At 40.8% G+C, this 15,454-nt stretch overlaps 1 protein-coding gene across 2 annotated transcripts in view; it reads left to right on the forward strand.

Annotated features, from left to right (window-relative positions):
* The window catches only part of SLC15A1 (solute carrier family 15 member 1), a 48,952-nt gene extending 34,143 nt beyond the window's left edge, over nt 1-14,809 (forward strand). For both annotated transcript variants that reach the window (XM_048215693.2, XM_026493509.4), the window contains exons 16-23: nt 152-271; nt 1,332-1,478; nt 2,488-2,537; nt 10,743-10,850; nt 10,973-11,084; nt 11,628-11,771; nt 12,837-12,944; nt 13,874-14,809. In XM_048215693.2, coding sequence (XP_048071650.2) covers nt 152-271; nt 1,332-1,478; nt 2,488-2,537; nt 10,743-10,850; nt 10,973-11,084; nt 11,628-11,771; nt 12,837-12,944; nt 13,874-14,065 — 981 coding nt within the window. In that variant the 3' untranslated portion in view covers nt 14,066-14,809. The remainder of the gene's footprint in view (nt 1-151; nt 272-1,331; nt 1,479-2,487; nt 2,538-10,742; nt 10,851-10,972; nt 11,085-11,627; nt 11,772-12,836; nt 12,945-13,873) is intronic.
* The last annotated feature ends 645 nt before the right edge of the window (nt 14,810-15,454 follow it).

The raw sequence follows: 15,454 nt of genomic DNA on the forward strand, positions 1-15,454 counted from the left end.
TCCACCTTCTGTACAAATATCATTTCCTATGGGTGCCGTGAGGCGAACGATTGGAGGCTTCACAGGAGGTGTTCGCTCTCTCAGTCCAGGCCAAGCTTGTCTTCAATATGTGTGGAAGGCGTCACTGCCAATTTTCTTTTATTTTCCTCAGAAAACTCTCCCAGTCTTCCCCAAGCAAAACGAAGTCCAAGTTAAAGTATTGAATATAGGAAATAGTAGCATGACTGTATCTTTTCCTGGATCGGTGGTGACACTTCCCCAAATGACTCAAGTAAGTAGAAGGAAATGCAACTTTCCTTTTTCTCTTCTGACCTGAGTTATAATAGGCTTGGGAGAAACCGATCTTCTCAATCCTTATATAATTCCTACACCAAGCGTGGAAGTGAAATGCCTTAGTATCTTGGTCTTATGTGGGCTCCACTCTAGACCAGTGTGCCGCGAACTTTGATGGGCATGGGAATCGCCTGAGGAGCTTGTAAAATGCGGATCCTGAATCAGCAGGTCTGAAATTTTGCACTTTTAACGCGCTGTCCCTCAGGGGACAGTTGCCGCGGTTGGTGCTTGGAACCACCCTTTAAACAGCAAGGCTCTGTCCGTGGTTCTCTACCAGGGGCTATTTTGCCACCTCAGGGACATCTGGCAATTTCTGGCGACAGTTTTCATTGTCACAACTAAGAGTGTGCTATTGGCATTTCAGAGGGTGGAAGCCAGAGAGGCTGACACATGGTCCCAAAACAAAGACTTATCTGGTCCCAAATATCAGCAGAGCCCGGGTTGGAAAACCCTGCTCTGAACGGTCACTGGTCTGAAGTGGAGGGTCTCAACCTTGACTCTATGTTAGAATCACCTGGAGAGCTTTGAAAATTCCAATAACTCAGAGATTTTGATTTAACTGGTCTCATTCCTGCCGCCACGGTTGAGAGCCGCTCCCTTCAAGCTTACCCAACTGACGATCTTGAAGAAAAAAGAAAATCTGACTCCTGGTGCTTGGAGCAGCCCACGACTGATTTTCACCAGGGTTATTCCTTTTTCCCTAATGCTGTTCTCTGCCCGATGGTAGGAATGATTTCCAGAACATTGATTTTCAGAAAAAGAAATAAAAAGTAAAATGCTGTGCAAAAAGTGTAATTCTTGCATGACACTAGACAACTTCATGACAGATTCCGTGAGGGTGGGTGGGGGGCTGAGACAAACCAATGCCAACAAGGCATTTTTTGATGTGTATGAATGTGAACTGGGGATGTCAAATAATATGCCGTGGTAATGTTCTGTTACACGATGCAGAATAAGACTGTATGGTATTAACTACTACTCCTTTTCTCCCTTTATAGACAAATGAATTTATGACTTTTGATGTAGACAAACTGACAAGTATAAACATTTCTTCTCCTGGATCACCAATCACTCCAGTGACTTATAACTTTGAGCAGGGCCATCGCCATACCCTTCTAGTGTGGGACCCCATTTATTACCGAGTGGTAAGTAGTTGGACACTTACAGCTGATTCCTTATTATGTGTGATGTTGGAGAGACAGGCTTTTAGTGGTGTGACTTTGTTTTACCCCATGTAGTATTATGTAAGTTAATCCTCAAATTCTTCCTTCTTTGGGGATACAAGTCATTTGACTTTGAATAAAATTTTGGTGGATGGGAAGGGTTGATATTAATTAAATTTTAAAAAGAATATGGGGGGGCGCCTGGGTGGCTCAGTCAATTAAAGCGTCTGACTCTTGATTTCAGCTCAGGTCATGATCTCAGGATTGTGAGATCGAGGCCCGCATCAGGCTCCATGCTGGGTGTGGAGCCTTCTTAAGATTCTTCCTCTGCCTGTCCCCCACGCTCCCCCACCAAAAAAAGAACTAGTATGGGATGTATATGATTATATACAAGTCACACGGAGTACATATGTGCGTTCTTAGCAACTCTTTGAGATAAAATTTTTAAATATATCTTTAATTGTATTGGTTAAAAAATTCGCACTGGGTAATTGGAAAGTTAAAACAGTCTCTGAAAGAAATATAGTGAATATATCAGGTAAAAGCAATAAAAATACGTACAAAATACTTCAGGACAAAATATCAGCAACTAGATAGGCTATTCAGCATATTAGGAAACTATGAAGGTAGAGTTGAATTGAGTGGACGAGTGGTGGGTGTTCTGTAAGGTGAATTTAGGTGACCTTCTAGAAAACTGCAATGTGGAATTAAGACTTCTTGGTCATATGTTTTGTTAGGGAGCTCTTGAGTGACTTGTTCTCAATTCTTAGACAGTGGTGTTCTGTGGAACCACTAGAAAGCAATCATCAAAAATTATAGTGGCTCATTTAACCTCCCAGGGGAACCAGGACTGAAGGATGGAGCCCTGCAAATGTAATTGTAAGCCCTTAGCTCCTAGGATAAATGTCAATATCATTCTCCTTCTCCGAGGCTGAAATGGTAATCTAAATTTATTCTAATGGATTAGATTTGAAAATGCTTTCTTTCTCAGGTAAAGGATGGCCTTAACCAGAAGCCAGAAAAAGGAGAAAATGGAATCAGGTATGTATTTTTCTTTAAAACTTAAGTCTTATCAACTTCTTATGGAAGTAATGCATTCCCATAGTAAAGTCCAACTGCAACAAAGCTATAAAATGAGAGTATAGGAACTTATCCCAAGAATGTAAGGCTGGTTCAATATTTTTAAAAATCAATCAATATCATCTATCATCTTAATAAACTAAAGAGAAAAATCCATATCATCCTGTCAATGGATGCAGGAAAAGCATTTGATAAAATTCAGTGTCTGTACATGATTTTTTAAAAAAAACCCTCAGCAAACTAGTAATTGAAGGGACCTTCCTTACCTGAAGAAGGACATCTAAAAAACCCAAGCTACCATTATACTTAATGGTGAAAGTCTTAATGCTCTTCCCGTAAGATCGTCCACACCCTCCACTCTTATTCAGTATCCTTCTGGACACCAGTGCAATGAGACTAGAAAAAGAAGTTAAGCATCTCAATTGGAAAGGAAGAAATAAAAACTATTCCTACTTACGGATGACATAAGTACCTGCACAGAACGTCCCAAAGACTCTACCAAGACAGTTCGTGGAATCAATAAGTGAGCTTAGAACTGAGTGTAGAAATGTTACAAAAGATCGACAACAAAAATCATATTTCTATAGATTAGCAATGAATGATTGGAAACTGAACATTTTAAACTATACGATAGCTCCAAAAAAAGATAAAATACTAGGTACAAATTGAATAAAAACATATATAAGATTTGAGAACTAAAACTACAAAAGGCTTATGAAAGAAATTAATGTTGAGTGACATAAATGGAGAGATATGGCTGGCTTCGTTGATTAGAATACTTAATATAGTGACAAGGTCAGTCCTCCCCAAATTGATCTGTAGGGTTAATGCAATTACTATGAAAATCATAGCATTATTTTTCTATGATTTTTCCAGTTTTATTGAGGTATAAATGACAAAATCATATACATTTAAAGTGCACAATATGATTCTATATATGTATACGTCGTGAAATACTTACCACAGTCAAGAGTTAACACAATCACCTTACGGTTACCTTGTGTGTGTGTGTGTGTGTGTGATAAGAATGCTTAAGATCTAAAAAGCGAAGAATGTTTAAGATCTAACCACTTAGCACACTGGAAGTGTACAATACAGTATGAATTATAGTCACCATGTTGTACATTAGAACCTCAGAACTTATTCGTGGTGGAACTGAAAGTTTGCACCTTTCACACAACATCTCCCTGTTTCCCAACCTCCAGTTCCTGGCAACCACCATCTACTCTTTTTTTCTATGAGTTCAACTGTTTTTCAGATTCCGTATATATGTGATACCATGCAGTCTTTGCCTTTCTCTGGCTTGTTTCGCTTAATGTTTCTAGGTTCATCTATGTTGTCACAATGGCAGGGTTGCCTTCTTTTTAATGGCTAAGTAATATTTCATTTTAATACATACATATAGATATATAGACATAGGTGAATTAGATTTCATCCAAACTAAAAACATTTGTTCTGCAAATCTCAATGCTAAGAGAATAAAGAGTAAACTACATACTGGTATAAAATATTTGCAAATCACGTATCTGACTAAGTATTTGTATCCAGAATATATGAAGTACTCTCAAAACACAATAATAAGAAAATGACCCAGTTTAAAAACAGCAAAAGATTTTGACATTTCACCAAAGAAGGTAGACAGATGGCAAATGGGCATGTGAAAATATGCTCAACATCACTGGCCATTAAAGACTATAAATTAAACCACAGAGAGTTGCACGACATAGCTATTAGATGGATATAATAATTTTTTTAAACTGACAATACCAAATGCTGGCAAGCAGACAAAGCAACCAGAACCCCCATGCTTTGCCTAGTGGGGGTGCAAAATGGTACAGCCACTCTGAAAAGCAATGAGGCAGTGTCTTATAAAGTTAAATGTATACTTACCATACAAGCCAGCCATCCCACTCTCAGATATTTGTCCCAGAGAAATGCAAACTTATGTTCACATAAAAACCTAAACATAAATGTCTATTCGTAATCACCAAAGATTGGAAGTCACCGGAATGACCTTCAGTGGGTGATGGATAGACGGACAATAGGCTGTAATACATCCATACAACAGACAACTACTCAGAAAAAAGGAACGATTGATACATACAGTAATAGAAATGAATTTCAAATCCATTATGCTGTGAAGGAAGCCCGTCTCAAAAGGTTACATGCATACTGTGTAATTCCATTTACATGGCATTCTGGAAATGGCCAAAAAAAAAAAAAAAAAAAAAAGATAAGGTTATGGGGACAGATTAGTGGTTGCCTTGGGTTAGGAGTGAAGGAGAGGTTTGGTTATGGTCAGCGTGAGGGAGATGCGGGGGCCAATGGAGCGGGTCTGTATCTTAGTCATGGTGGTGTGTCTCTGAATCCAGACATGTGTTAAAATTCATAGAACTGTACACCAAAAAGCCAGTGTACTAAATGCACTTTTTTTTAAAAAAAGATTTTATTTATTTGAGAGAGCACGATAGGGGGGAGGGTCAGAGGGAGAAGCAGACTCGCCACTGAGCAGGGAGCCCGATGCAGGGCTTGATCCCAGGATCTTAGGACCCTGCGATCATGACCTGAGCTGAAGGCAGACACTTAACCGACTGAGCCACTCAGGCACCCCTTAAAATATACTTTTTTTTTTTTAAAGATTTTATTTATTTATTCGATAGAGACAGAGACAGCCAGCGAGAGAGGGAACACAAGCAGGGGGAGTGGGAGAGGAAGAAGCAGGCTCATAGCGGAGGAGCCTGATGTGGGGCTCGATCCCAGAACGCCGGGATCACGCCCTGAGCGGAAGGCAGACGCTTAACCACTGTGCCACCCAGGCGCCCCAAATATACTTTTTAAGTAAGATTGGAAAATCTGAATAAATTGGGGAAGAAATGAGGGTAGGGCTCCTATTTGCCTCAACTCTTACCACCAATCTCTGTTTCCCTGTGGCCACTCCTTAACAATTTCAGATTTCAGCTTATACCAATTAACACTAAAACATGAACGAGTGGGGGGAAAGGTGTATGATTGGGAGGATGACTAATAACTTACTAATGGAAATTGTGAAGAAACGGAATTAACTCTTCATCTCTCTTTACCTCTGGCTTGTTTCACATTGTTAACATTTGTATCATTTATCTTTGTGTGTACTCCAAGTGCTAGGTCAGTTCTAAAAATGATTAATAAACAGTATTTACAAGTTGACTATCAAAATATTAGTCACAAGGTAATAAAAGTCAGAAAGGGAAAGAAATGTAACTTTATATCCTTGAAATTATATCCTCAAATAGAAATATTCTCAATGTCAAGATTAATTGGAATATCCTGTTGCATACCCTGAATTGTTTGGTGGTACCACAGCTTTAAACCAAGGTTTTCTTGCACAGCTTTTGTCTTTCCCCGTGACTTCCTTGGCCTCTTGTTGACACAAGCATGAGCCTTTATCTCCAGGGAGATCCAGAGAATGGACCCAGGGAATTCACTGTCCTCTTTGAGAACCAACGCTTCAGCAGGCTCTTTGACATACGAGGGCGTTTGCTCTGTAGTCCTGTGAAGCCACTGTCAGAATTTTCGCCATCTGCCCAGGTTAGCGCCTTTCTGTCTTGAATTCTGGGTCATCTTTCTCAGACACCTTTCTTGTTTGGCTGCAGACTTGTGCTCAAATATCTGACCAAGAAAAGCTGTGAGGCAATTTGCAAGTCCTTGCCTGCCTGAAAATGCTTTTCTGTTCTCATACTTGATCATAGGTTGACCGCCATTTTCTTCCCAGAACGCTGGAGGCTTTCTATTGGCATCCAGCGCCTAGTTGTGCTCAAACACACACACACACACACACACACACACACACACACACACACACACACACACAGCATCTGCCACTCTCTGTAGTTGATTTAATTTTCTTTTCACCAAGCTTTGGGGATCTTGTGTCTCCTTGGTGTTCTCACATCTCTCTGCAGTGTGACTACGTGTGGATAGTAGCCAGCACTAGGTCTTTTGGATTTTGGGTTCCTTCTCATTTTCTTTGTTCTCTTCTGTATGAGTTTGTTAAGGCTGCCATCACAAAGCATCACAGGCTGGAAGGCTTAAACAACAGAAAATTATTTCCTCACAGTCCTGGAGGCTAGAACTCCAATACCAAAGCATTGGCTGGGTTAGTTTTCTCTGAGGCCTCTCCCCTTGCCTTAGAGATCGTCATCTTCTCTCTGTGTCTTCACATGGTCTTCTGTGTGTCTGTGTCCTAATCTTCTTATAAGAACACCAGTGATCTTGGATCCCTCATGACTTCATTTTACCTCTTTAAAGACCCTACCTCCAGGGGCGCCTGGGTGGCTCAGTCAATTAAGCATCTGCCTTCAGCTCAGGTCAGGATCTTGGGGTCCTGGGATCAAGCCCCATATCGGGCTCTGCGCTCAGCAGGGAGTCTGCCTCTCCCTCTCCCCCCACTTGTGTGGGCGCAGATGCGCCCATGCATGCTCCCTCTCTCAAATAGATAAAATCTTTTAAAAAAAAAAAAAAAAGACCCTACCTCCAAATACAGTCACATTCTGAGGTCCTGACGGTTAGGACTCCAACATATGAATTGGGGGTGGGGTGGAGACACAATTCAGCCCATAACATCTTCTTTTGTGTCTTCTGGATTGTTCTTCTGTCCTGCACACACGCACATACATACAACTGTCCTAACAGATCTAGAAGGAAATCCTCTGATGATGGTCATCTGGCCCTTTCCTAATCTTTGTATCTGAGTCTGAGCTGGACGTACCTCTGGGATGTCCTTTGTGGCTCAGAACCATCGTTTTGATTTCTTCAGAAATGTCTCCTAACTTTGGAAACTTTGAACAGTCTAAATTGTGGTATCCTTTCTTGTTCTGGTGCTATGCTAAAGCTTCATTCTTCTTTAAATTGTCTTTGCTGAGATCTTGGGAAAGAAGGACACATAAAATCAGCAACATTTTACCCCACCAGCTCACCCATGTGGTAAAAGATAAGCCAGAAACTTTTTCTTTTAATTGGCAACATCAAATCTTTAATGGATCAAAGGATTTATTATTCAGCAATGTCCAGGAGACAATCCATAAAAAAGGGAAGTTCCGAAAAACAAATGTCAGAAACTAACTGATAAATAGAACAACTTCAAGAAAGTCAGGAGGTCGGATTGCAGACTAATATATGAATTAAAGAAAGAGTACACAGAATTTTAAACAAAATGGAAACCTTTTAATTATGTGGTATCAGTAAGTTGCAAGACTTACACGGACTATCTTCAACAGAGTCCTTTAAGTAAAGTGACAGGGGCGCCTGGGTGGCTTAGTTGGTTAAGCATCTGACTCTCGATTTTTAGTTCAGGTCATGATCTCAGAGACGTGAGATCAAGCCCTGCACTGGGCTCCACGCTGAGCATGGAGCCTGCTAAAGATTCTCTCTCCCCCCCCGCCTCTCCCCCTGCTTACGTGTGCTTGCTGTCTCTCAAAAAAAAAAAAAAGTGACAATACTTGGGTCAAAATTGGTTGAGAATTTGATATTGACCTTTCTCATGAATTTTTTAACATTATACATTGCTATATATGTATATATTTATAAATAATGTTCTTGAGCATGTTTTTAAACTTAATATATTATTGTCCTGTGTATGTTCTGCAATATTATATATTATAAAATATCATTTTAATATTTATCCATATTGCTATATGTATCCCTTATCCACTCACTTAAACCACTATATAATATTCCATTGCATGCATATACCACAATTTATTTATCCATCCTTTTCTTCAAGGAAATTTAGGTTATTGCCCTTTTTCCAAACAGTGCCCCAATTCACATTCATATATGATTTTTTTTTGTCCACATGTACAAAGTTTCTCTAGAGAGGTGGCCTTTAAAGCTTTTATTACATCCAATAAAAATATTTGAGCATACACCCATAATGCATGAATATGATACCTTTTAAAAATTATATATATAATTATCATACCAAATTAGTATGCATTATAATTAATTTAAAATATATTAAGAGAATGAGAAAAATAAAATCAATACAAGTATTTTTATTCATTAGTGGTACAAAAATCATTAATGTAGATGATGTGATTATATATGCTTCATTAGTTTCTAAAAAGCTCAATCTAAGATTTAGAAGAATCTGTGCATAGGCTTGGTTGTAAGTTCAGTTTATTTCAATCCTTGGTTTCTATTTCTATGACTGTCATACTGAAAAATACACTTCAAGGAAGGAGTATGGTCATAAGTAGATTAAAAAGAAATCTTCATTTAAAGATAGCTGTGGGTTTATTAAAATCATTTTGGTACTGGGACAACTGGGACACCCACATGCAAAAGACTGAAGTCAGACCCTACCTGATACCACACGCAAAAATGTACGCAGTGGATCATAAACCTAAATATAACTAAAACAATAAAATGTATAAGAGAAAAATAGGAGTAAATCCTTGTAACCTTGGGTTAGACAGTGGTTTCTTGGATATGAAGCCAAAAGGACAAACAACAAAAGAAAAAAATAGCCACCTGGGCTTCATCATATGGAAAGCTTTGGTGCTACAAGTGATACCATCAAGACAGCAAAAAGCCCATAGAATGAGAGAGAATATTTCCAAATCATATATCTGAAAAGAGATTGCAAATACGTAAAGAACTCTTGCAGCTCAGGAGTAAGAAGACAAATAACCTAATTTTTTAAATAGGCAAAGTATTTAAAGAGACATTTTCTCCAAAGAAAATATAAAAATGGCCAAAAAGCCTAGGAAAGATGTGCAACATCATTAATTATCAGGGAAATGCGAATCAAAACCACAGTGAGATACCACTTCACACTCCCTAGGCTCTAACCAAAAAACAGGCAATAACAGGTGTGGGTGGGGATGCGGGCAAATCGGAAGCCTTTTACACCGCTGGTGGGAACGCAGAATGATAAGATGATGCAGGCACTTTGACAAAACGTTTCTCAAAATGTTCAACAGAGAGTTACCCTATAAGTTGGCCATTTCACTCCGAGGTGTCCACCCAACTTTCAGGCTCCTGTTGACCTGGGTCAGGGTTCCATTTTCTATGTTAAGCACCTGTCAAACTACACCAAGTCAAATGCCCAGGGACTTTAGGACCTGAGCTTAATTCAAAGAAATGTCCTCCCAGTGCCTGGAATGTGGCCAATATTACTTGTTGCCACAAAGCTGATGAAATTTGGCTACATATTTTGGGAATGTACAGGTTAAATTGCTCTCTGCAGTACTTGGGTATACGATCTTATTACTGCCCATTCTTTAAATTGGATAATCTGCTGAAAGCTTTCACTCACCTGTCTGTTAGGAAAAATCAACTAGTCTTACTCGGGGCAGCAGCCTTCTCTCTGATGGGCTGTAAGAGCGTCAGGGTCTTCTACAGCCTGGAACATTGAAGGAAGGGACCTAACCATCTGTCCACACTGTCGCCATCTATGTGGCCCTTTGAAGGCAAGCAACTCAGCTGGCTCCATGTGAAGCTTAGGCATAGGAGACTTTGCAGCACCTGGAAGCCTTGAGCCCTAGCACCAAGGCCTGTGGGTGCTACGCTCCCACCAGTGTTCTAGCAGAGTGCCAGTCACCATCACTCCAGGTCCTGCAGACACAGCCTTCCCTTTCTGAGGGGAGCTCCCCCCAAAATGTCTCTGGTTGCTGGACTGACCCTCTTCTTCCTCTCCACTCTTTGGGGCCCCTCCCTGCTCAGGCTTCTAGAGGTAAAGGACAGAAAATGGCCTACCATCTCCAAGCCCCAGAAAGAAGCTCGGATGGAGACAGTTAGGGTACTAAGCAACTTCTACTTTGGTCCTTTAGCTCTAAAGCTTCTGAGCAAGGAACAAAAAGCACTGCTTTCTTGAAGCAGGGACCAGCTCCTATTTCCATCCAGGCTAATATCCCAACATACCATTGAAATAGCTCCTAGTTACCAAGTACTTAGAACCGCTCCAGGCAGAAGACTGTGGTCAATTCTTTTGGGTGTGTTCTCATGAGTGGGTGAACAAGGACAAAGCTAGGGTGGCTTCCTTCTGCCTTTCTAAGTCTAGAAATCTTCCATAAACATCTTAAATTCCTTCCAAAAGAGAACACAGCCCAAGTTCGGGTGCACATACTGTGACGTTAACAAAGTATCCCAGAGTCCACTCACAAGACCGATGGTTTTCTGTTTCAGATTTGTAAATAGTTTTGATGAGAGCTTCAACATCACAGTGGGCGAGAGTGCTTTTGTGAATGTCACCAGTCACAATGCCAGCGAGTATCAGTTTTTTTCTTTGGGCGTGTAAGTACCTATCCTGGACACTGTGCTCTGAAGTTCAAGGATTTCAAGTCTTTTTCTTTAAACACTATGTTGAAGCTGTTAATACCAGGAATGTTAACCTATATTATTCTTTCTTTCCATAGAAAAAACTTTACATTAAGCTCAACACAACAGATTCCACAAAACTGTACAAAGAATTTCCAATCATCCAACCTTGAATTCGGTAGTGCCTTCACCTATGTAATCAGAAGGGAGGTCAGTAAGTCATTCTGTTGAATCAGAAGTTCTACTCGAACACTTAGGACCTGGTAATGATCGAACTGGAACAATACTAGCATCTGTGTTTTAAATGGGCTTAGAATTCATTCGGTTCACCACTAATTCTTTAACTTACCATTGACTTAAGTTCGCTGTTATCTTTGGAATAAAAATAAAGAGACTGACTGAGTCTGACTTAAAGTCCACATTGACCAGTATTTGATGCCCCTCCATAGACTATTTACATGGACTTGCGAACTTTGAGTTCCAAGAGATTGCAGTGTGTTAAACAAACCTGACTTCCAGTCTACTCTGATTTAAGAGGAAAACACTAACGAACAGATTTTCAATCCCACCAAAGCCATTTCATCGCGAGGATAAAATGCACGGTTTCATACTGCCATTTAAAAAGTGTACTTACTTGACAAATCCTATGACGTGATCCTAGGAGTCCAAACTCCATCTGCCTGTTTGAGCAATGTTTATTCTAGAAGCAATTCTCCATTTTCATTTCTTCTCGCTTTTGCCTTATTGGTTTAGGATACTGGCTGCCCCAAAATGTACGAGTTTGAAGATATTTCACCCAACACAATTAACATGGCTCTGCAGATTCCGCAATACTTCCTCCTCACCTGCGGCGAGGTGGTTTTCTCTGTCACGGGACTGGAGTTCTCATATTCTCAGGTCTCTTGGTCATTGTTTCTACCACCCCTCTCCCACACCCCTGTTGGGACCTAACTTCAATAAGCGATATATTTACAGTTTAAAAGATTCTAGGGAAAAAAAGAATTCTAGAAAGCATTATTGTATCCTCCACCAAACAAGTTTTTTGAGATCCCCAAGTCATGTTTTTATCAAATAATAACATGACTCTGTTTAGCTTCTTGGGTGTACGTATCATATGACTCTGTATTCCCACATCATATAGTAGAGATGTGGAGTCCTAAGTGGGGAAAACTGTATTAGTGACCATGACCAGGATCATGACAGGCAGCGGATTCTGTATTCTGAAACAACTAGGTCAGCTGTTCATCCTGGTGCTCATTTCTGGGTTGTGTCCTCATAATCATTAAGGCTCAGGTGAGTTTCTTCCATAGCTACCAGTAAACACACTGATTAAGGCCTAGCTTTTACAAGTTAAAAGATGTTATTGCTTTCAACTGTTAAAGTTGAGAGTCATGAGGTAAATTTTGGATTAGAGCCTAGTTTCTCAACAATTTCATCAAAATATAGTTAAGGTCAAAATACAATGCCTAACACCTTTAACTTTGGCGATAAAGATCGTAAATATGAGTTGGGCAATCCCTTTCTGTGATGACCTCACAATCGAATAAAAGGACTATATCATAGGTGACAAGAGGGGTTTGGTCACGTGGCAGGGAAGCTCACAGCAGAGCAAGCTTCTGGCCCAGAGAGCAGCCTCCATTTAGGGGAAAAAGAATGGGATGGATGGTTTTGCTTGGAAACTCTTCTGTAGACATAGAATTGATTCATCTATAGATTTGCCCATTTAACTCAGGACAACTTTGCAAGGATGTGGAGAGTGGGAAACAAGGGATTCTGGTATGTTCCTACATGAGTGTTTGGGGTGTCTTGTTATCCAAGTGGTCATCCTTTCTATATGTGAATCAACCTGACTTTCGATGTGCATCTTTGGACAGACTGCCCAATTGCACGCATCAGTAAGTGATGTTCTCCAGCTCCACGGTAGCCATCTAGATAGGGATTGACTGTGTGTTGTTTCCCCAGGCCCCCTCCAACATGAAGTCAGTGCTTCAAGCAGGATGGCTGTTGACGGTGGCTGTTGGCAACATCATTGTGCTTATTGTAGCAGGAGCAGGCCAGTTCAGCGAACAGGTACGGGATGGGGAAAGAGACTGTGTGTGTCCGTGGTCATCATGATGACTCTCCCTTACCACCTGTGTATACACACGGTCATCTAAGCTAACAGCTGAATAAAACCAGCCGGAGAGGGTGATGACCAAATGGGTTTTTGGCCAAGTGTGTGCCAATTCTTCCTATTTCCACTTGGTACTATACAGTTGGAAAGTGACAACCAAAATACCCAGATTGGGTTAACATACCTATACCCTACTGTGGTTTACTATCAAAGGAAAGATCTTTCCTAGCTTCAGTGAATGCAGCGTAATGGCCCCAAGCCAGACATGTTTTCCAGAAAGTTTCATGATACCTAAAGTTAGAGTCATTCTAAAGGTGTTGTAACTTTTCCAGCTACCATAAAATTAGGGCTTTTCTGAAACTGAAACTCTCTCCTTCAGCACTTTAGCATATCTCTCTTAAAGGGGTGATCCCTTACCCTGTTTCTTCCCTTCCCCCTTCAAGTCCCATCAGGGCATGTGCTCATGCTGTGTGCGAGTAACCTCAAGATTCTGCCAAAGGATAATGTGGGGGTCTTGTCTTAGAACAAGTCAACACATTATTTTTTGCTCAAGAGTACTGTGTGCTGTTCTGTTGGTCCCCATCCTTCTAGAGGCCAGCTCTGTCCCTTAACATGGGTTTCTCAGAAATTTTCTCTCATCTTCCCAAAGTCTTGGTTTCCACCCTCCAGTGCTGTTACGGAAATGTTATCTTTATACTTGGGCATTCAAGAAAAGCTGGCCATTCTGTATCTACGATAGTAGCCTACCAATTTTCCAGAACAGTTTCATTGCAGAGCACCTTCTACCTAGACGTAGCAGGAAAATGTCCTCACAATGCATACATTACCATAACCTGCACTGTTATTGTTTTTGTTTTTTCTTGCTCCAACTCCAATCCCTTCAAAGTGGGCCGAGTACATTCTGTTTGCGGCATTGCTCCTGGTTGTCTGCATAATATTTGCCATCATGGCCCGGTTCTATACTTACGTCAATCCAGCGGAGATTGAAGCTCGGTTTGATAATGAGGATGAGAAAAAGAACCTGGAAAATATGAATAAATATGCCACAGTGGCTCCCGTCTCACAGACACAGATGTGAATGTCAGGAAGCAAGTGGAGGATGGACCGGGTCCAGGACATACCCTGACTTCTGTCCCCTGGTGGCAGGACACTCTGATGGGGAGGGCTTCGGAATTGTGAACCAAGAAAGCTCTTTTCTAAGCAGCCAGCAATGAACCTAAAACTCTGGAAGAAGTCTTTTTATTTTAAGAAAAGTCATATTTAAAGCATGTACACACATACGTACACATACACATGCATTTCTACAACGATGAATCCATGCCCTGCCTTTAACTCCTTTTCTACCACGTAAATGAAGTTATTTTGGACTAACTAGTCATTTTTTGAAAGGGTGGCAAAGTTCCATGTTGTTTGCATTCTAACCCTCTTTGAAAACACTGTTAAATGAGGCAGGAGCCGATGTGAAAAGTTAATTTACATGCTTTAGAATGGCATGTAATAATAAGCACCAGCTAGTATTAACTGAGAATTTTACCTTTTGTTTTTTGTTTTATTTTTTCCATTCCCTACCTCTTTTTAAATTTTGTATGACTCAAAAGACCACTCAGGTAAAGGCCAGTAATGATTTTTGGCGTTTCAAGTATGAAATACATTCCTGTTCTTAAAAATAAGTACCTGTGTGTTTTGGGGGTAGGATAAGAAATCCTTAACCTGTGTCCCGATTCTAAAAGTTGTGTACACTCAATAAAATGTCATCAGAAGTTGATAAAAGTATGAGCAAAAGCAATGTCCACATACAATAAATTCCAGGAACATGAAACATCAAGGTTTGTTTCTTGCTGGTGCTGTTTTTCCCGGGGATGTGGATGCCCATGCTTCGCTTTTGTTACCAGGAGCTTTGTACGTGCGGATTTATATGCCATCTTGAAGTGTTTTTCCCAACACAACAATTTTTTCTACTCGAACCAAGAAAGTTTTTTTTTAAACATTTGTTTATTTTAGATGGGTGTGGAGGGGCAGAGGGAGAGGAGAGAGAGAGACTGTCAAGCAGACTCCACTGAGTATAGAGCCTGACCCGGAGCTCGATGCCACGACCCCGAGATCACGCCCCGGGCAGAAGTTAAGAGTTGGACACTTAACCAACTGAGCCACCCAGGTGCCCCTCAAACAAAAACTCTTGTAGAATGTTGTAAATACTTCATGCTTGACCCGTCTTATAGGCATTTATCTCGGGTATCAGACCCAGCGTGGTTCCACTTTGTCACTCCTACAAAAACCAGCAACAGTTCTCAGACAAACTGGCGCGCAGCTCTGACCGTTGGAACTTGCTCCCGTGATCCATCAGGAGGAAGGGCCCGGGGTGGCCTTCCAAGACGCTTCAGGGACAAGCTCATCGTCCCGCTGTGGAGACTGAATGAAGGGAGGCTCAAAGCGCAAGGTGAGAAACACCATGTGAGTCTCAAACCTC

Source organism: Ursus arctos, unplaced genomic scaffold (assembly GCF_023065955.2).
Source record: "Ursus arctos isolate Adak ecotype North America unplaced genomic scaffold, UrsArc2.0 scaffold_10, whole genome shotgun sequence".
NCBI lineage: Eukaryota > Metazoa > Chordata > Mammalia > Carnivora > Ursidae > Ursus > Ursus arctos.